Here is a 23,612-nt window from a genome sequence, read left to right on the forward strand (position 1 = left end):
GTGAATCTAAAACTGCTGTAAAAAAATAAAGTTTATGAATTTTTAAAAATGCAAAAAAATCATTTAGTGATTTTAATTTAAAATAGAATAGAAAATATCAAACAGCATTTTACATAATTAGGATAAGTACTATTTGGTAAAATACTTTTCTCAAACATATATGAATATAAATACAAACACTTATGTGTATAGAAGAGGTCTCAATGTGAAATGTATTTCTTTTCTGTGGATCTGGTCAAAAAAGTTTGAATGTCATTAAAAAATATGTTTCTTTTGCCTCTGAAACATAAATAAATTCTTTTTCCTTCTCTATTAGAAACAAATCTTAACATACCTGCTCCGACATAATTTACAGCTTTAGCAGCTCTGACTGCAGCTTCTCCAAGCTTTTTTCTTACTTCAGGTTTAATACCAGGCTATGAAAAAACATTTAAAATAAATGTCCATTGGTACCTTGCCCCACTAAACATTTCCGTTAAGACCCAATATTGCATCTCTGTGTATCAAATATTACAATGAAGAAATTATAAGGATAAAAAACTAATGTATACATTTCATCAAGAAATACTGTCCTATACTACAGTTTCACTGTCACAATACCAAGGTTTAATGGTTCTGCTAGTAATTTCTATGAATTGCAGATATTACTCAGCATAATGACATATCTTTGTCCCTTGTATCTAAATAACAACTTATGTAACTATATGTCCACTTAAAATTACATCTGTCAATATGAAAACTTTGAACGATCCCTATTTTAAGATAATAAAACAAACCCAATAATCATGATGGTGAACCTTGAGATTCCAAGTTAATAAGATAGGTTCATACATAAAAAGAAATGTATGCCAATAAATAGGCAAAGCTTCTAACATTTGAAAAATTGCTCTACAGATACTTATATTTAAGTAGCCTGTTTAAAAATAAGGATTTACTGAAATTATTATTGATATTTACTTCAAATGGTAACATATACTCAAATTAAATTTGAATATGAGAATAACAAACTGATTAACCAGAAACCTCAGATCCCTGACCTGATAGAAATACATATTGATAAAATCATGTATGGTAGCCCCCCCCCTTATCCATGGGGGATATGTTCCAAGACCCCTGAAACCATGGATAGTACCACACCCTATATATGTGTTTTCCAATACAAACATACCTTTTCACTTAAAGGAAGCACTTTACAGCATCTCTTTGGCATAACCGAATTGCCAGCATCACTACTCTAGCACTCTGGAACCATTATTAAGTAAAATAAGGGTTGCTTGAACACAAGAAATGTGATAGTTGATCTGATAACCAAGATAACTACTAAGTGACGAACGGGCAGGTGCTTGGATCAGACTAGATTTTCCTAGAAACTATCAAATGGAACATGGCCCTCTGTGCCCTCTGGATGGAAGCCCCAGAACATCAACCCTTCTCATCCCCAATACTGTGGTGGGGGCCTTATCCTTACATTACTACTGGGAAGTGGTTGTCCAGCAGGACTTGGGGAGAGATACTAGCTTCACAGATTTCATGTGAAAAATCGAAGCGACCAAGGTTTCCATTACGGAGAAGCTTCCAAGTTTCTTTACCGGGTACTTACCCCTGGAGCTTCCTCAATGATCTTCTGGTGTCTCCTCTGTACACTGCAGTCTCTTTCAAACAAGTACACAGCATTGCCATAGTGATCACCGAACACCTGGACTTCCACGTGCCTAATTAAAAGCAAACACATGTTAATATACTTTGTTAAAGATGACAAATATCACATGCATTGAGCCAAAGTGTTGGCCAAGATAACCAGGATTCCTATATTTTCATTTTAAGACAGGGTATTTTGATTTCAAAATAGAAGATATGAATTAACAGAACTATAGTTAATCTTGTAAATACCTAATGAAAAATTTTACATTTATTGGATGAATATAAAAAAATGAAATGACTGGGAAATAAGAAAAGACAGAAAACATAGAAGACTGTATTTATGACCTCAGAGTAGGGGCAAGTTAAAAAAGTACAAACTGCTAAGGGAAAGAATGATAAATCTGACTATATCAAAATTATAAGTTATAGTTTCATTTCATATATCCCTAAAAAGTCAATGAAACTATTTTTATGACCAGGAGATTTTTAAAAATCAGCTCTTTATAAACTATGGTAGATTGAAAATTAAAATGGCTCATCATAAAATGTTAAGAAATAAATTAATATGGATCATTAAAGACTATACTAACATTAAATCAACAAAACAAAAAAAAAACAAAAAAGAGCACATTAATGTTGAGTATAAAACATCAAAATTATGAGAAATCATATTACGAGTAAATGCACATAACACTTATGAAAACAAGATAACACAGACCATCTGGTGAACATAAAGCATTCTTCTCAGTAGGCTTATTTTGATATGTTCACACTGCAGTTCACCTCACATATTCACCACCATCATACAGAAATGAGCAATCAGCAAATGTTTTCCCTGTTGATATTTCAAAATAAAAATTGTCAAACATAGAGAAAAAATTAAAAAACCCAGGAAGTCTTGTAAATGTACTCTTCAGCACAGTGGCTCATAAGTGTTCCTTTTTGTTCACCTCATGAAGCACTTTATTAAATGGCTTAGGAGAATTTATTTTCTTGATATATCATTTCTACTGAATGTTCCATTTGAAAATATTCCTGCCTGCCCAACACAACAGGAGCTGATTTCTTCCTTTTGGATTTAACTTCTTGACATTTCCTCCTCTTTTTATTTATCCTTAAGCTATTATCACCAAATACATCCTTGCTATTATTATTTTGAACCAACTGTTAACTGTAAGATCAAATAAGAATAAGAAAAATAAGAGATTTTATTTTACCTTCATCTATTCCTTCTCTAATGCTCTTCTTGATCTGAGTTTTTGATCTGTATCATTTTCCTTCTCTTTGAACAACTTTTGTTATCATTTCTTGTGAGGCAAGTCTACTGGAGAAATTCCCTCAATTTTTGTTTGTCTGAGGACATCTTTATTTCTCATGATTTCATTGCATGCAGAATTCTAGGTTTGTGTTTTTTTTTTCTTTCAATACTTTATATATATTTCTTGCTTGCATGGTTTCTGGTGAGAAGTCTGATGTAATTCATACCCTTGTTCCTCTGTAAGTAAGGTGTTTTTCCCCTCTGGTTTTTTTCAAGATTTCCTATTTGTTTGTCTTTGTTTTCCAGAAGTTTGAATATAATTTTTACAATTCTTTGATATTTATCCTGTTTCATATCCTCTGAACTTCCTTGTTCTACAGGCTGGTGTCTGTCATTAATTTTGGAAAAATTTTGGCCATTATTACTTGAATTCGTTCTCCCACTCCTTTCTTTCTTCTCCTTAGATTAATATAAAATAGTATTCAAATAACCACCTGTTATACCTTTTAAAATTGTCCCACAGTTCTTGGAAAGTTCATTTATGTTGTGTTTGTTTTCATCCTTGTTTCTCTTTGTATTTGTTTGGGAAGTTTCCATTGACATATGTTCGAGGTCACTAGTTCTTTCCTAAGCTTGTCCATCCAGTTTACTGATGAGTCCATCAAGTGCATTTTTCGTTTCTGTTACAATGTTTTTGATTTCTAGCATTTCCTTTTGATTTTTAACTTAGAATTTCCATCTCTCTGCTTACACTACCCATCTGTTCTTGCATGTTGTCAACTTGCTCCATTATAGCCCTTCATATATTAACGAGTTCCTTTAAATTCCATATGATAATCCCAAAATTTGTGCCACTTCTCAGTCTGGTTCTGATGCTTCCATTTGTCTTCAGACTGTGCTTTTTCTTGCCTTTTAGTATGCCTTGTAATTCTTTTCCTAAAAGCCAGACGTGATGTATAATAGGAACTGAGGTAAACAGGCCTTTAGTGTGACATTTTATATTGCTCTGACTTGGAGATGTGTTGTGTTTAATGTTTGCAGTAGCTATAGGTGCCAGAGGCTTCACTTTCATCTAATGTCCTTGTTTTACTTTGTTTTCTCCTATTGTGTTTGGGTTTCTCTAAGAACTGCTTCTTACACAGCATTGGTGTCTTGCAACTCTTTCAGTTGTAATCCACTGTTACTATACATGAGCCCTGGTGACACGGCAGGGTATAAAGGAGGGAAAGCATTCCATAATCTAATGATTAAATTTTAGTGTTCCAGTGGCTATGTGACTCAGTGCCTCAGAAGTTTTTCTTACCTTCCCCCCACCCTGCTTTGGTGAAACAGGAAGTTCAGAGGTTAGACTCGGCTAACTGCCCTTCCCCCAGAACAGAAAAGTTTCTGGCAAAGTTTCCCTTGGAGTGCTGGCCTTTGTAATGGAGAACTGCTCTTGGCCTATTTCAAAATGGTTACTTTTCTCTTCCCCTGGCCCAAAATGTGAGGAAATTTTTCTCAGATTTTCACTGTAAGGACCCAATGATGTTCCTGACAATTAAACCTATGAAAATTTGGGAGGGGAGGGGAATCCCCCTAACACTGGGCTCCATGGAGTTTGTCACTATCAAGCTAGTACACACTCAGCCACCAGTAAAGTGTCAAAATTCCCATATAAGTGTTCCTACCAGTTTATGGCTCCAGCAGCTTCTGCTTCCAGTAAGCCGGATCTCAGAAGATTCGTTGTCTTCACAGGCCTGTCCAGATTTCAGGGAGGCGATTTGCCCTGTAACCTCATTTCTCTGATGGGTCTAAAAGTCGTTGACTTTCATTCTGCTCAGGTTTTTACTTAATCTTCATATGTAACGGCTTCCAAACTTTTTACATGTTCAAGCTGAACCGTTTGTTTTTCAAATTCCAATTGTAAAATTCTACCATTTCTACTGACTCTCCCTTATCTTTTAGCTGCTCCAGGGAAGGAGACACTATAGCAGGACTCCAGGTTCTGAAAGGAACATGTGGGGCCACACCAGGGGCCACACAGTTTTTATTCTGAGTTCTCAAAAGTTGAAAACACTTTTGCTTTGGCTGCTTACAAAGGAAGGTCATTGAGGATGTGTGGTCGGTTTTGATTTCTGTACTCATCAACTCACTTGTGTTATTTTACTTTTGCTGACTGACCTTTTCTGTTGCTTTATCTAACTTAGATGTTCTGGAGCACAGTGTCTGAGAAGCAGGAGGTGCATCAAATCCTAGCCCCTCCAATCAGCCACTGCGGAGGTCTGGCTAAACAGGTAGGTCCAGCCGGAGTCTACCAGGAATGCCTTGAAATGTTCTAATAGGTCTAAAGTTTTTATTTTCCTATTTACTCATATATTTTTAATTCATCTAGAATATATATTGAATATGAAGTGAGGAAGGAATATGGTTTCTTTTATTATCCTCCAAATAGTACACTTTGAAGACTATTTTCTATCCTAGCCTTTCAGATAAACTCAATAGTTCTCATCAGATTTTTGTTAATGTTTGTGACACACACACACACATATATATAATTATTTCTTTTTTTCAGTTACAATTAACATTCAATATTATTTTAATTTCAGGTGTACAGCACAGTGATGAGACATTTATATAATTTATGCAGTGACCCCCCTTTAGTTTAGTACCCTCCTGGCACTATACTAGTTGCTGCAACATTACTGACTATATTCTCTATGTGGTACTTTACATCCCCATGACTATTTTGTAACTGCCAATTTGTGTTTCTTAATCCCTTCACAGTTCTGATGAGATCTGTAAAACATTGATATCTACTTTTCTCAGTTATCAGAACCTCCTCGACAATTTTCTGCCATCCCATTAATTCAACAGGTAATTATTTAGTGGGATATAACATAATATACACAGCATGATTATCATGATAGTAAAATACTACTAGAAAATGCAGCATAGAAATATATAGAAATGCTAATACTTTAGAGGAATGAGACTGAGTGACTTTGTTTTCCAACTCCTGTATTTTCCAAAAGTGTGTAATGTATTCATGTTACTTCTATATTTCAAAAAATATTGACACCTATCATGAAGAAAGTAGCATTCTAGGTAGTATATAGGGAAAATTAAAAAGAAATATACTAGCAGGTCCTTAATTCCCAGGAATTTCCCAGCTATTGGGGGAATAAATTATTATGTGAGGTAATATATGCCTAACATTTTATAAGGAAAGAATTTACAACTCAAAAAGAAGTTTCAGGCATTAAGTTACAGTCACTGAAACAGCTGGCTGATGTCCCCACAACAATTCTAACTCAAGAGTATGCCAATTTGGATAGCCAGGCTATTGTTTTTTGGAAGGGAGCCCTCAATTTACCTTAGTATCTCCTCTGTTTTTTCCTTACTTCCGCTAACTGGTGGCATGTGCTGTGCTCTCCAAATCAACTGGCCTTTGGAGGTCGACTTTTTTTTTTTTAACTAACAAACTCTAAATGAATTTAATTTACCATGCCATGCTCAGGGATAGTTCTAAGCTTTGTACAGCCTAAAACAAAAACAATCTGGGGACCAGCTTTAAGAATACAAAATTAGGTACAGGATCTTGGAAGAGGCTCAAACAAGGGAAGGGCCTAAAGCTTCAGTATATTACCTTCAAGGTAAATCCCCTCTGGTTATGGGTCTTAAATGAGTTATTCTTTATAAAATCACTTGACTTACAGGATATCTATATCTATATCTATATATCTTTATCTATATCTATATCTATATCTATATTCTATATCAATAGATAGCTATATATATATCGATATCTATATCTCTATATCTATATACATATAAATTACCACAAAATCTATGAAACAGGAAAGTTTTATAATCAGTATCTTATTTTAAGCAATAGACATGAAAATAAAACTCCAGAAAATAAAAACATTTTAGAAATTTACATGGCATTTGTTATGGTACCTAGAGAAGCAGCTTAGTGCAGTGGTCAAGTATGAATTTTGGAATCAAACCACCTGGGTTCAAATCCAGGCGTCACTGTTTCCTAGCTGGGAGACCTCAAGCAAGTCACATGACCACTCTGTTTGCTCAGTATCCTCATTTGCAAAATGGGAATAATACCCAACTACTGGGGTTCTTGTAATAATTAGACTAGAATTAGGATAGCAAAATTAGTTACTGTATGTAAAATACTTAGAATCTAGTACACAGTAAGTGCAATATAAGTGTGAGCTGTTAGTATTATTTATTAACAACACAACTACAATTCGATTTGGGTAACTACTTCCATTTTCTGAGCATCTCAACTGATGGAGTTCCACAAAATATAGCTTAATTTCTTACAATAATTTTTTTTATTTTGAAAAGACCCTAAATTCCCTTAACAAGAAATGAACTGAATGAATTAATAGCATTATCAATACCATGGAACCATTAAGCCCAATAAAAAAGAATGAGGTAGATCAATATTTATTGACATGGAAAGATGCCTATGATAGAATATTAGCTTACAATATTACATAAGATTCTATTCACTGCTCTTCTATATGTATTTTGTATGCTGTATGTATATGTATAAATGTTTCTATTCACATAGAAAATGTCTGAAAGAATGAATATCATACTATAAAAGTGGTTACATCAGGGGGTGAGATTGGGGAACTTATGTACTTATATCCTATTAGAACTTATATTTTACATAATGTGCATGCATTTCTTTTACAATTTAAAAAATATGAGTCAGAAAAGAAAGCTGAACCCACCGTGGCGTGTCCACAAACTTCTCAATCAGCATAGCATCATCATTGAAAGACTTCTTGGCTTCCCTCCGTGCTGATTCTAACTGCTCTTGAAATTCTTTTTCGAATCTGGCAATCCTCATACCCTAAGATGGAAAGATAGTTATGACTACAACATAAATAAAACAAAGAAGACTAGCCTGAAATGGAAAACGCGAGCACACACAATCTTACTTTTCCTCCTCCACCACGGACTGCTTTAATCATGACGGGATAACCGATTCTCCCAGCTTGCTCTTTCAGGCATTGGTCTGATTGGTCCTCGCCATGATAACCTTCCACAACAGGTACTCCAGCAGCAGCCATTATGGATTTGGATGTGCTTTAGAATAAAAAAATAAATAAAAAATAGAAAAAAACCCTTGATGTACCCCAATTCTATGTTGAAATATTTCCTACAAGAGAAATGAATACAACCCAGTCTATAAAATACAATGGAACTTTTTAAAGAAAATATCCCATATATAAAAAAAGGACTACAGCCTGAGACAAAAAATACTAATACAAATATTAAAATATCTGCTAATTTTCTTCAATCCAGTTTTTCATATGGTAGCTCAATACTAATTAGTTAAGTATTTTCTGTAATTTACTGGAGTGTCAGATAACTTATGCCTATGACAACAAAAGCATACAATTAACATGTCTGTTATAGTTAAAACAAACCATTTCAATCGACCCTCCTCTATGGTTGTATTTAAAAGATATAAATTCAGGGCCGGCCCGGTGGCTCAGGCAGTTGGAGCTCCGTGCTCCTAACTCCGAAGGCTGCCGGTTCAAAGCCCGCAGTGAGCTGTCAACCACAAGGTTGCCCGTTCGACTCCTACAAGGGATGCTGGACTGAGCCCCCCAGTAGCAACAGCAACTGGACCTGCAGCTGAGCTGTGCCCCCCACAACTAAGACTGAAAGGACAACTTGAAGCTGAATGGCACCCTCCACAACTAAGATTGAAAGGACAACAACTTGACTTGGAAAAAAGTCCTGGAAGTACACTGTTCCCCAATAAAGTCCTGTTCCCCTTCCCCAATTAAAAAAAAAAGATATAAATTCATACCTCTTTATTCCCATGTCTCTAATTGCAGATGAAGGAGGACCTACAAAAATAATTCCTTCTTGCTTACACAGTTCGGCAAATTCCATATTTTCTGAAAGAAAACCATATCCTGGATGGATAGCCTAGAAGTGAGCAATAAAAAGATAAATTTACTAGCCCTCCACTGGCAAACTGTGATGTAGGTAAAGTCATCTTCCTCTGAGAGGTCTCCTCCCACACTTGTGATAGGTACACTGGGGTCTCTACGAAATCTGTTTCCAAACAGATGTATAAAACATTCATACTGAAGTTCTGAAGCCTTACCTGAACCAGAAGAATTTGTATTTCTCTTTATTGTAGTGACGTATACATAGCATAAACTATTAATACCATCTTCACCACTTTTAAAGTGTACAGTCAGTGGCATGAAGTACATTCACAATGTTGTGCAACCATTACCACCAGCCATCTCCAGAACATTTTCATTATTCCATACAGAAACTCTGTATCCATTCAACATTAATTCTCCATTCCTTGGTAAATTTCTGTCTTAGGAATTTTACTTTCTGTCTCTATGTGTTCGTTTATTCTAGGAACCTGACGTAAGTGGAATTGTATAATATTTGTCCTTTGTGTCTGGCTTATGCCCCTTAGCATATTGTTTTTGGGGTTCATCCACATAGTAGGATGTATCATAATTTCATTCCTTTTTAAGGCTGAATAATATTCCACTGTACGTATATTCCACGTTTTGTTTACCATTCAGGTGTTGATGGATATGTGGATTGTTTCTACCTCTTGGCTATTATGAATAATGCTGCTATGAACATCGGTGTACATGTATCTGAGTCTGCTTTAAATCCTCTTAGGTATCTTAGGTATATATCTAGAAGTGGAATTGCTGGATCATATAGTAGAGAAGAATCTGTATTTTAATTTAAAATAATACTGCTATTAGGGTAGCATGCCAGGGAATATTTGTAAGTAGGAGTCAAGGTAAGGGGGATTTGTTGACTCTGCCATCATATAAAGCTGGCCTAGAACTGAAACCAGGGTACCCAAAAGTTGAAAAAGAGCACACAAGAGCAATACTTTTCAGTTCAGGTCATTACGTGCCCATGTCTTCTTTCTCAAAAAAAAAAAAAAGCTAAGAAGCAAATATAAAGTCATATATTAATGCCTATAAGAGGACATACTTTAGTGAAAGAGGACTATCTCAGACCTTTGCCTAGTTACTTGCATCTTATTCAGAGTTTTAACAATTTATCTGGCTTTCTAGCTCACAGAAGAGGAAAATCAGAGACTGAAAGACAGCATGATTTCTAAATGCAAACATACTGACAGGAAAAAGGGAAGAAACAAGAAAGCAAACAGCAGCTTAAACGATTTAATGAGGGATGAAGCCACTCTCTCTCCAACTTCAATAGCCCACTTTTGTCCTTTTTCAAAAATGTTACATTCAAAGATCACTTGAAAATCAAAGGGGTAAACTTCCAATGTCTGGGAAACTCATATGAAAAGAAAAACCCACATCTTAGACAGCAAACAACAAAATGCTAAATACTGAATAAAATGCCAGAAAGTCAGAGTTTGACATTAGTCTGAAATTTTGTGTGTTTTTTTAATCAATGTTCAGTTTTAGATGTTTTCCATGAAATGTCCCAACATTATTTATGCTAGGCAAAGTGAAAAGGTCTACACTGAGTCCTCTGGTTTTTTATCAGGGTTTTTTTTTTTACAATACATAACATTCACCTATTTATAGTTCCCTGAATTTAGTAAATGTATACAACTGTGCAACTATCACTTTAATCCAGTTTTAGAATGCTTCCATTACTTAAACTGTTCCTATGTGTTAGGTGCATAACTAATTCTTGCTTTCAGAACCAAGCAACTACTAGACCAGCTTTTGCCTTTTTTATAGTTTTGCCTTTTTTACAAATTTCATGGAATCATGCAGTACACAGTATTATGTGTCTGATTTCTTTAACTTAGTGTAATTTTTTGAGGCTCATCCATGTTGTTGTATGCATCAGTAATTCATTTCTTTTTATAGAAGTGATTCCACTGTATGGGCATACCACATTTAATTTATGCATACATTTGGATTTCTTCCAGTTTGGGGCTATTATGAATAATGCTATTATGAACATTCATTCAAGTCTGTGAACACATTTTTCACTTCTTTTGGATAAATGCTCAGGAGTGCAACTGTTGGGTCAAAATATGGTTAAGTATATGTTGAACTTTTAAAAAACCAGTCAAACAGTTTTCTAAAGTAGCTGTCCTATTTTGCATTTCTACCAGCAATGTAGATGGTTCCAAGTTTCTCCACATCCCCATCCACACATGGTATTGTCGGTCTCTTTTGATTTTAGCCATTCTAGTGGGTGCATTGTACTACTGCATTTTTAAAAAACATTTTATTGATACATTATTCATATACCATAAACTTACCCAATCCAATGATTTTTAATGTATTCAAAGTTGTGCAATTATCACCATAATCTAATATACTGAGTGAGATCTAATAATGTAAGTTTTCATTACCCCAAAAAGAAACAGCATGCCTCTAAGCTGTTATTCCCCATTCCCCACATATCCTCAGCCCTAGGTAACCACTAATTTACTTTGTCTCTATAGACTTTTCTGGTCTGGATATTTCATATAAATGGAATCATACAATATATAAAGTCTTTTATGACTGGCTTCTTTTACGGAACACAATATTTTCAAGGTCCATCAGTTTTTTAGCATGTATCAGGACTTCATTCCTTTTTATTGTTGAATAATATTCCATTGCATGGATATACCACATTTTAATTACTCATTCATTAGTTGATGGACATTTGCATGATTTCCACTTTTTGGCTATTATTAATGCTGCTATAAACATTCATGTGTAAGTTTTTGTATAAGTTTTCTTTTGGATATATATCTAAGAAGTAGAGTTACTGTTTCATATTGTAACTCCATGTTTAAGCTTTCGAGGAACTGATAAATTGTCTTCCAAAGTGGCTGCACCAATTTACATTCCCACCAGTAATGTATGAGAGTTCCAATTTCTCCAAATCCTTGCCAACACTTGTTATTATCTGTCTTTTTTATAGTAGCATCTTAATGAGTGAAGTGGTACCTAACTGTGGTTTTAATATCCATTTCCCTAATGGCTAATGATACCAAGTATCTTTTAATGAGCTTGTTGACATTTGTGTATCTTCTCTGGTAACATGTGTATTGAAATCTTTTGCCCATTTTTTTTCAATTGGGCTGTTTGTCTTCTTATTATTGAGTTGTAAACTGTCCCTTATATATTCTGGTTAAAAGTCTTTTAGCAAATAAAAGTTTTGCACATATTTTCTCCCAGTCCATGGCTGGTCTTTTTATGTTCTAAATGTTTTATTTCGAAGAGCAAAAGTTTTAAGTTTTAGTGAAGTCTATTTTATCAATTTTTTCTTTTATGGATCTTGCTAATGGTATTATAGCTAATACATCTTTGCCTAACCCTGTCAAAGATTTTCTCCTGTGTTTTCTCCTAGAAGTTTTATGTATTCCATTTAGGTCTATGATACATTTCAAGACAATTTTTTTTTTTTATGAAAGGTGTAAGAAAGGGTGTAGGAACTAGTCTTTAGATTTATCTTATTGCATATAGATATCCAGTTGTTCTAGCACTGTTCGTTGAAAAGACTACCCCTTCCCCATTGAATTACTTTAGCACCTTTATTCAAAAATTAATTGACCATATATGTAAAACTTTCTATTCTGTTCCACTGACCTATATGTTTATCCTTCTGATACCACACTGTAGCTTTATAATGAGTTTTGAAATCCGAGAGCTTAAACCATACAAATTTGTTAGTCTATCAAAATTGTTTTAATGGTATACTAAGCCATTTGGCTATTTTAGGACCAGCTTGTCAATTTCTACAAAAAAGCCTGTCGGGATTTTGATAGAGAGTGCATTAAAGCTACAGACCAATTTGTAAAGAATTGCCATCTTAACAAAATTGACTTTTCCAATGATATATCTGTTCATTTATTTAGGATTTCTTTAATTTCACTCAACAATGTTTTCTAGTCTTCAACACATTTGTCTTGAAATGCTTTTTCTAACTTTATTACTAAGTGTTTGATTTTTATTGATGCTATTATTAATGTAATTATTGCCTTAATTTCATTTTCAAAGTATTTGTTGCTAGCCTCCCTTCTTTTGAACAGATACATAATTTGATAGAATACTGATGAACTAGATAAATCCTCTCCCTTCATTAACTAAAGAAAAGCACTTGCAAATATAAAGTTCAACCACCCACTCTGGGAATGGCATCAAGAAGTTTGATTTCTCTGAGGAAGAACAATTTAATACATCCAAACCATAGCATTTTTGAGCAGCTGAATGGACTAAAAAGGAAAAAGCAACAACACTACTACTGTCAGCAATGGGCTAATTGCCTAGCTGTCAGGCATGTATTTAGCTGCCAATTCACCCTGGTGGGTCACAGGGTTGCAAGACTGTCTAGACTGTTCATTCCATAGTATTAACAGGAAAGAGAGAAAACTGACACAATATCTCCTACCCTGAAATCTCTACCAAAACAATCTCTTCCACTCCTGTAATTTTCCCCATTCTGCCCTGTGCACGTTCAAGCATATGCACAGATCCAAGGCTGGTGGTGGTGGTGACTCTGCCTTCAGGCACAAATGAGATGCATCCTTTCCGTGGTGGAGGGAACAAGTACTACTCTTTAAATTCCTATTACCAAGCATTTCCTACCCACATCTGTGATACTTAAGACATGGCTTTCCTTTTGGTCAACCAATTTGCTTAATCGAAACTTCTAATTAAACAACACCTTCCCTTTTCCCAAACTTTCTATATTCATTAAAGTTATTTGCCAGTGATTTTGAAATGCTTATAAGAAAGTTATTCATCCTGGTGGCGCATTAAAAGAGACTGGAGCCCTTTTACAAAACATTCAGAATCAGGAGCTAATCAAGATAACCGAGGGGATGAGGCCAACACAATAGCATTTGAACTTTATACACAAAGAGAAAAGTACACCTCACAGTGTACAGCTTTCATATGCATAATTTTCATAAACTGAATATACCTACCGTGTTTCCCCGAAAGTAAGACCTAGTCGGACAATCAGCTCTAATGTGTCTTTTGGAGCAAAATTAATATAAGACCCGGTATCATTATAATAATAATTATATTATATTATATTATATTATATTATATTATATTATATTATACTATATTATATAAGACCCGGTATTATATTATATTATATAAGATCCAGTCTTATAGTAAAATAAAAAAGGACCTTATATAAATTTTTGCTCCAAAAGACGCATTAGAGATGATTGCCTGGCTAGGTCTTATTTTTGCGTAAACACGTTTCCCATCGAGAAACAAAACATCACTAACATTCCAGAAGACCCCTTTATGCTCCCTTCTAGGTTACCCTAGACCCCTCCCCCAAGGCACTATCTCTCTTTAAAAGGCACCTGAGGTGTTCTAATCTACAGCCAGCACTTACCACTACTTCTTTTCCAGCCAGAGGGTTCGAGACAATTGACAATCAAGAGAACTAGCCCAATGAACATGCTCACCATTATATCTGCTAGATACTCTCAATGCAGTCATATCAGTAGGCAAATCATCCAGAAAGTTAGCTCGCTTATAAATTTTACTCTAGCATGTATAAAAATGCCTATGTCAAAATAGACACATTAAGAACAACTCTACAGTTACAGCAAACTTTGTTCAAAATCATTATACACAATATCCTTTATTAGAATGATCGGTAAGTTTCTTCGAAAGTCAAAGTTAGAGCTTTGCTTGCTCCCCTAATTGGCAAGTATCCTTTTATTAGAGAGCCTTGTAAATTGTAACCTACCAAATTTCCTTTTTGATCAGGGCAGCCAGGAAGAACTAAAGTAGCTTTCCTTGGCCTAAAGTTTTCTAACTTAATCCCAGCCCCTATCTCCCAATAATAGTGCCATATTACTTATTTTTTGCTTTTATCCTTTGTTTTAACCATTATCTGTAATGTTTGCAAGTCATCTTAAATCTTAAATATCCAGATAAAATGTGTAAAAGTTATTCTTTTCTCATTGTTTGTGTTATTATAGCATCCAGCATAATACTAAGCCACATAGATACACAGTTGACAAATTCCCTGGAATTAGCATACCATACATGTGCTACAGGGTTGTTATTTAAATGGAAAAATGGTATCAGCAAACTAGCATTAGAAAGGGAGAGAATTTTCACCTTTGAGGAAAAGAATAATTACAGGAGAAAGCAATGATAAAATAAGTAATCTGGCTAACCTACAAGAAGTTATTTTTAATTACTTGAAACTTCTGATTAAACAACACCTTCCCTTTTCCCAAAATGCAGGGCAACAAAGTTCTAAAGAACAGGGAATAGGGCTGGGAGTCAGGAGATTCTTGTCTAATCCTTTCTCTTTCAATGATAAAACAAGTTTTACTTTCAAAGCACCTGGGATCTGCAAATTATGCATGAAAAAGTAAATCAAAGTGGGTTTGGGGTGAGGCATAAGAGCCCGCACTTGAGTACTGAGACTAAAAGACTTTGGATATCATATAACCTTCTGTGCATTAGATTTTACATTATATCTGAAAAACAGAGGAAATAATACTATGTCATATATGCTCAAACATATGATAAATACATTACGTGATTTTTACGTTAAAGTACCTGGTTTCCAAAGGAATATGTAAAGTCCACATATTATTATCATCTCCTTACCCTCCTATCAGTCTTTTACTCCAAACAATAACTAAAAAACTTTAGAAACAAGCATATTTTATTTGTTTGAATACCTGTGTGTACAAATTAAAGCCTAAATTAGTATAGAACGCTACACTAAAGAAGAGGACACTGATGCAGGTACACATAAATACAAAATAACTATATATATATTCCTAATGCAAATTAATAACCTGTGTGTACTAGATCTTTGGGTTTCTAGGAGGTAAAATAATGAGTCTCAGAAGTGGGTTCTTCTCAGAACAGTGGAGAGAAGAAGCCAAGATAATGTACTAAATTCGTTAAACAAAATAATGGCTAACTAACTAAGTCTGACACATGACTGGAACAGGAAATCAAATGCTGAAGGAAAAGGGAGACATCAAAGTGAACAGAGAAAACATGAAGGAAATTATAAAAGGCAGGAATTCATGTGGCAGTGAATGGCAAGGCAGTGAATGGCAATTAGCTCCTGTCATCCTGTTACTGCAGAAGCAGCTCAAACTGGCCCGATCCTGTTTCTTACAAGATACTGAGTTGTTTTTCACAGACGACAGAATAAAACTGCAAGTCATGCAGCCAAAGCACGCACAGGACAGAAAATGTTGCAAATTACACCCAGAACCAAAGTTTGTCCCCCTATGGAACCAAAAGACCAGGACATGAGCGGGACATGGCCAGAACCTAAATGCTGGGACCCTATCGGAAGCGAAGGGTCTGCTGTCCATGAAGATCCGGTGCTGAAACCCCTTTATATCTCGCCCTGAACCCTGGATCAGGGAGACAGATTTGAGTCTTGCCGCCACCACAAGTCCGCCTATTCCCCACCAGCTGCCACAATCATCTTATTAAAATGTAAATCTGATCACTTCACTCCCCTGCTTAAAATTGTCCAATAGCTACTTAGAATGAAATGCAAACTCCTTCCCAAGGCCTCTGCTGCCCTCAATGATGCTGCTTTTACCTCTGAGCTTCCTCATCTCCCACCACTTCCTTCTTGTCAGTTGGTTTTCTCAGCTCCAAAGCCAACCTTCCACTATGCGTTGTGATGGCACTCTGCAAATGGCCTTTCTTGCCGGCTGGCTTCCTGTTGGGTTCTGCCAGCAGGGGTCCTGGTACGAAAATTGGAAGCAGGGGAAGCCTTCCTGTTCTTCCACCCTGGGCAGGGGCAGTTCCAGTTTTCAGCTTCCTTTGGAACTCCCAGACCAGCCTCATTATGCCCCTGCAGGCAGGTAGGACCCCTTCACAGACACCTGAGCAACATGACCCAAGGTGCCTCCTCCCACCCCTTCCCCAGCCCAAGGGGTGGCTGTCAATTTTTTTAGCTTTTGTCACCGGGTAATTTCAACATACTCTTTTTTTCTCTTTTAGCCCTTAAACACTGGTGGAACTAATTCCTAAATCAAATTCCCTCTGATGAAATTTCTAATGGAATTTCAGTTTTACTGACTATCCTGAAAGACACAGCCCATCACTGCCTTCACTTTATCCACACTAAATATTTTTGTCCCTTGAACACCAAGCTTGTTGTCATCTCAAAGTTTTAGCAATCCCATCTGCCTGCACCTTCCTCTGCAAGTTCTTCATATGGCTGGCTCTTCGTCAGTTAGGTCTCTGTTCAACTGTCACCTCCTCAGAGAGCCCTCCACTGACCACCCTATTTAAAAGCATCTCCTAAATAGTCTTCTTCATCCCCTTATTCTGCTTTATGTTCTTCTCACCAATTATAACATTCTTAGTTGTATTATTTCTCTGCTTGGTTAAGTATTTATTATCTGTCTCACCTACTAAAGTGTAGCTTCATAGGAGAGTGAGACAGGATGGTTAGTACGTTGGCTAGACAGATAGGGAGGTCCCTGGTGGAATAAACATAAAAGAAGCCATATCCTGGAATGTCTCCTTCACCTCTGGGACAGGGACATGAGAATATGCCTTGAGGTTAATAGATAATCTCAAATCCCTTCTGGCCAGACAAAGGAGCAGATCTAATAGATAGGAATGGGTTGGTTGGTTAATCCCTTCAGGATGGCACACAGGACAAACCTGATAGATGAATTCAATTAGAAGGCTCCAGCCCCCTTCCACAAGCAGGCAAGGGAAGGTATAAAAGTAAGAGCTTTTGCTTCAGTCACTGGGCACCCCCTTTCGGGAACCCCTCCCGCTTGGGAGCTGCAACCTCTTCTCCTGCCTCTAATAAACTATCCTCTTTTTAAAACTTTTTGCCTCTCCCTGGTCCGTGTGTCCATTCTTCGGCTTCACGAGACACAATCCCGGCCCACACCCAGAAACTGCTAGCAGATCCAACATCATTTACATAATTTGGGGACTCACAGAAAAATATTCCTAATTCAAAAGGAACTGTGTTATTCTTTGCTGTATCTATGGTTAGAAGCTGGCACAAAGCAGGAGACCAATTAATGCTTGCTGAGAGAATAAATGCATGAATGCTAAGAGAAGGGGAAAAGAGCATTTCAGGCAGGTGGAACAATATAAGCAAATGCTTAGAAGTAGAAATAAGTATGGTGTGAAAAGAAGATGGAGAAAAGTTCATTATAGCTATAATAAAGAATTGGCAATGAGAAATAAGTTTTGACAGATATTGCAAACTCTTTTAAATGTTTGGCTGAAGACTTTGAACTTTATCGTGTAACCACTGAAGATTTACTCACTAGGGAATAGGACAAGAAGGGTGTGAGATTATTTTAAAAAGAGAGAAAGCACAGGATAATAATGAAACAAGTGTTTAAGAAACATTCGTAGCAGTATGGAGAACTCACTGGATGGATAAGGGATTTAGAAGGGAAACCAGCTAAGAATCAAAAATCCAGATAATAGATCACAAGGTTTGGCAGTGTGATTGAAAAGAACTACTTCTGGAAACATTTCAAAGAAAAATGCAACATAAGAAGGTTCCTATTTTATTTTATTTATTTTTCATTTTTTCTCTTTATTTTGAAGGAGGAATAAGAGATGTGAAAACATCAAAGTTCTGAGTCTGGAATATTGGAAAAAAAAGGTAGTGGGGCCCTAGAGTGAGGCTGGGAAGTCAAGCGGGAAAAAGATTTCTTTTGATTATGTTTTATCTTGTAAATTAGAGAACCATCTAGTTCCCCCAAAGGATCTGATTTCCTAAGATCTGTATTTGAAGGTGAAAGAGCTGCATTCCCTCTTAATTTTAATTTATAATTTAGACCCACCCTTCAATTTCCCAGATCTAAAGTACACTGGATTCAGTAAGAAGGTGGAGTGACTGAGGAATGAGAAGAGACACGCTGTATGATTATATAGATGATGTATTACAGAACCGTACAATTAAAACCTGTGTAATTTTACTAACCATTGTCACCCCCATAAAACTTAATTCAATAAATAAATAAATAAATAAATAAATAAATAAATAAAAGAAGAAGAAAAAGAAGAAGAGACACGCCTAATTTACAATAACCCAATAATCAAATGTAAAAATCTCGGGAAAGGCTAAAAATAGAAAATGAGTTCTATCAATAAGTAGTTTTGTGAAAATTATACAGTATTATTCCTTTTGTATTCCTCTTACCTGAGCAGCAGAGATCTTGGCCACGTGAATGATTTTCTCCATAGAAAGGTAGCTCTGCTGAGAGGGAGCAGGACCAATGAAATACGCTTCGTCTGCCTGTTTAAGAAACATCACGTGCTTAAAAAACCACACACCTAGTACACGCTAGTACACGGCATGGAACTGCTTCAGGGTCCTCTTATTATTAAAACTAAAAACGCTGACTCCCCAAGAACAATGCAAGAACTGGGAAACAAAAGTACCAGCTTATGTCTATGTCATAAAAAATAAGCCAGTTTGGAATCTGTTGCATGAAGAGGATGTGAAAACTTGATTTCTATGTATAAATCACACACGAGAATGAAATGAAAGTGCCTCAGGATAGAAAGCAACAGGAATTGGTCACAGAATGGGAAAGAAAAGTGGCTGGAGAGCTGCACGGGCCTGTTGGGCGATGCTGAAAGTGCAGGGGAAGCTGGTCGTCATGAATCGCTGTCGGGGACGGAGGCTGTGAGCATAAAGAAGGCCAGCAGCTGAATTCATCCACGCCTGGGTTTCGTGTGGTGGATAATAGCTAGTTATACTAACTGACGACACTTACAAACCTCAGGGGAGTAGGGTCCTTTTAGTTAGAATTTTCCAGTTAAGCCAAGGCTCTGAAACATGGGGTGACTTGTCTAAGATCCCTTGGCCAGTAAGTGGTAGTTGCTAAGTCTAGAATCTTAATTCTTCTCCTTGTACATCAGGGATCTGGATGTGTGCCAATCAAAGTGTGGTCTGCGCTTCAGCCCCATTCCGTGAACTGTTTTTCGTTCAGTTCCGTGAACCCGTCCTTGATGATAGGACCTTGACTGGAAGTCAACTACACCACAAAGCATACTGTCTCCTTCAACGGGTGTGACTGGAAAATGTTCCTAAGAGGAATTATTAGTGAGCAGTTTCAATTCACCTACTTATACACTGTTAACACTAGCACATACAAACTGTCAACATAACGAACTAAAAGACTGACACTCTAAACAAATATGGTCACTTACAAAATTTAACTTCCAGTTTTGAACAACATACCATGTCCACATGCATGGAGTTCCTGTCAGCCTCGCTGTAAACAGCCACGGACTGTACACCCATTCTTTTGGCTGTTCGCATCACCCTGCAGGCGATTTCTCCTCTGTTGGCAATGAGGACCTTGGTAATGTTTCGTCCTGTTTAAAACACCACGAAAATCATACAAAAATGTTACTGGAAGCAAGGAATGAGATTGTGAAAGTATTCTGTGATATTAACCAGCTGATAAACATTTGTTTTGGTAAAGTCAGCATAACAGAGACTAAAATAACCATTGTAATTAAGACAGTGCCTTACTTTTCACTGAAATTCAAGATACCCTTATTAACATAAACTTTTAAATTACTCAGCTTTTTCAACGTAAAATAAAATTAAAGGATGCCTTGTTATACCAAGATCAAATTACAATAACTAATCTTTAAGTAAGTACTTTCTATGTTCCAGGTCCCGTGCTAAAGACTATCAGGACTTAAATCCTCACAATAATCATACCAAGTGGGTATTATTATTATTATCTCAATTTTAATGATGAAGAAGTCAAGGTTGAAAGAGATACTACTTTCCTGAAATTATACAGCTATAGAAATGTGGATCTAGGATTTGAACAGGATCCAAGATTTGAACCCAGGTTAGCTTCACTCCAGAATCTGCGCTCTTGGACATTGCGCTGAACACAGGGATGTGTGGTTCTTTTGCAATATAAATAAATGAATATTGCACCAATTCACTGGCACCAATGCTATAATGACATGACACTGTCTTAATATGTAAGGTCCCCTTCCATCAACAAGCATGAAATAAATGTTCTTTGACAGTTTGTAATAGTTATTTTTCTGAAAAAATAACATTTTATACGATTCAAAACAATGTTTTGCAACAGGGATCTACAGAGCCTAAGCATTGTCACAGGTCACAGGGGCTGCTGGGATGAAGTATGCATGTATGTGTGTCAAGGGAGCTACACCCAATCAACCAAGTTACACTTTAATGTTTTATAGCTGAAAATTCTATGTAAAATTTTATTTGAAAACAAGGTTCTGCTACTTTTAGCACTGTTATAAAGTATTGATTTAGATCATCATAGTTATGTTTTTCTTTTTTTTTTTTATTAGGTAACCACCAAATGATGGGAATTCTTTTTTTATTTTTTAATTTATTGGGGTGACAATTGTTAGTGAAATTACATAGATTTCAGGTGTACAATTCTGTATTACATCATCTATAAATCCCATTGTGTGTTCACCACCCAGAGTCAGTTCTCCTTCCATCACCATATATTTGATCCCCTTACCCTCATCTCCCACCCCCCAACACCCCATAGTTATGTTTTTCAATTCAATACACTATTAGAGTCAGACAGAAATAACAAATATAAAACGTTCTCCATTATCTTCCTACATATTTTAGACTCAACAGCAAGAGATTTGATATAGAACAGGTGAAAACCATGACTCAATACTAAGAAAATTATGAAAACCCGAAACTTCAAAATTATACGAGAACTAATTCTATTATGTACAAATTAAGGGATTAAACATTTCCCTTTCTTAATTCACAATCTGCAGCAAAACCAAATAGTATAACAAAGACCGTTCATACCTGTGGTTGTTGTATACTTCATGGTTCTTTGCTTCCAAGCCCATGTCCTACAAAATGAGCCCAAATGGAGTTATAATTAAGCAGGATATGCAAAATCAGTCAATATTCTTTCAAAACAGTCTAAATTTTTAAAAACTTGAAACCAAATCCAGATGTGACCTTAATTAAACCTTAAGTCTACAAAGTTATTTGTTAAGACATTCTTTGTGGAAAGAAAACTAATCTAGAAACCAGAAGTTATAGTTCTGGCTGTTCTCGCTGGCAGTATGTGTCCTTGTATGGATCATTTCACCTGCTTGCTCCTGAGGCTCACATATGACCGCAGAGGGAGTCAAAGATGACTGATTGCAAAGCCAGCATATTTCAAGACCATCTAGTCAGCTGTTTTCAAACTTTTTTTTGACTAGAACCCAAAGTGAAAACTGTATTTGACTTCACAACCAAGTACACATACAAAACAGAAGTTTCATAAAAGAAGACTTTCCCTGCATTTTGTTTCTGTTCTATTCTGTTCCATTTTATTAAATAAAATATGCTGGTCAAACTACAGTTTGAAGCATACCAATCTAACTTCTCCCTCTAATAAGATGGGTTTGAAGGGTAGAGGAAAATTTTTTCTCCTCATCATAAGGCAATCTACACACTTACTGTCCTATGATGTACACTCAAACAGATGTTACCATCCAGGAAGGGCTGATGGGAAGACCCACAGGTTTAACACTAGACTTCCACACGAGGCTACTGCTTTCCCATCTTTCCAACGCAGCTTACCCCACTTTCTTGATCTTCAAGGAGGGGGATCAGTTTTCTTGATATTTATAAGGTATTTTCTAGTTCATAGCATCTTCCCATCATATTCTTCAGATAGGTTTCTGATAAGATTCAAGGCCTGTCCTGGGTAGAAGTGTCTATAAAATGGCTGCTTTTTGTTAAACCCAGCTTAAGACTCAGGTTCCAAGGCCAATGCTGACCTAAAATTTTCTTCTGCCACCTTCTAGTGAAGACAGACAGACAACCACACACATATACTCATACACCACATAACTACAATCCTCTGTCATCAATGTTCTCATTAGTCTATTCCATTTTGCACCATTATATAAGCTATAATTTTAAAAATTGGCTTAAAAAACAAGATTAAGAAGTTGCTTCCGTAAAATCATTCCATCCTGATCAAGGTAACTTCTATACTAGCTTATTCTCATTTCTAAAACTCTACCACTAGATTTCTATTCTGTGAGTTACTAGAGAATCATGATCTAAATAGAAATGTAAACACCCTCTATATTGATAAGGTTTTTAATTCTATATGCCATTACAACTCTAACATTTTCCAGGTGACAGCTACTTAAGAACAATTCTATATAAATAGCTAAGTTTTGAGAGAGAAGAGAGAAAATGTGTCTGCAGTAGTATCACGAAGAGCCCTGAAACCTCAGAAAATAAACATCAGGAGAAAGAAAAGAATACTAACATTGCTTTTACTAATTGCCTTGTTTTGCTCTAGGGTGAGTCCTACAATTAAGTATCTGGAAATCCAAGGCATCTGCAATAACTTGTGGAAAACAGAAACAAACAAAAAAATCGATCTAAATGACTGAGTTTGCAAAGGCTACATCTATGAATTGATTCGTATGCTCAGATTCTGTTTAAGCCTCTTTCTATGTATTAATTCATTTAATTTGCACAATCCAAGGTACTAAGTACTAGTATTATCTCCTGTAGGTATCATCATCATCTCCTCCTAGGCCAGGAAACTGAAGCATAGAGATATTAAGTAATTTGCCCAAGGTTGCTCACACACCTAGTGAGTAGCAAAGGTGAGACCTGCCTTCAGACGGCAGATTTTGTGCCTTTCAGCACCACGCTGTACTGTCTTTCCAGAATGATGGAGAATGTTGTTGATGATGATGAAGCA

The 23,612-nt window shown here is 36.1% G+C and overlaps 1 protein-coding gene across 1 annotated transcript in view; it reads right to left on the reverse strand.

The window, feature by feature from the left end:
- The window catches only part of MCCC1 (methylcrotonyl-CoA carboxylase subunit 1), a 57,553-nt gene that overhangs the window by 33,065 nt on the left and 876 nt on the right, over window positions 1-23,612 (reverse strand). The window contains exons 2-9 of the mRNA XM_019735834.2: window positions 21,695-21,741; window positions 20,096-20,232; window positions 19,049-19,144; window positions 8,730-8,851; window positions 7,849-7,996; window positions 7,639-7,760; window positions 1,601-1,712; window positions 335-416 (exon numbers count right to left, since the gene is read on the reverse strand). Coding sequence (XP_019591393.2) covers window positions 335-416; window positions 1,601-1,712; window positions 7,639-7,760; window positions 7,849-7,996; window positions 8,730-8,851; window positions 19,049-19,144; window positions 20,096-20,232; window positions 21,695-21,741 — 866 coding nt within the window. The remainder of the gene's footprint in view (window positions 1-334; window positions 417-1,600; window positions 1,713-7,638; window positions 7,761-7,848; window positions 7,997-8,729; window positions 8,852-19,048; window positions 19,145-20,095; window positions 20,233-21,694; window positions 21,742-23,612) is intronic.

This window comes from Rhinolophus sinicus, linkage group LG01, assembly GCF_036562045.2.
Source record: "Rhinolophus sinicus isolate RSC01 linkage group LG01, ASM3656204v1, whole genome shotgun sequence".
Taxonomy (NCBI): Eukaryota; Metazoa; Chordata; class Mammalia; order Chiroptera; family Rhinolophidae; genus Rhinolophus; species Rhinolophus sinicus.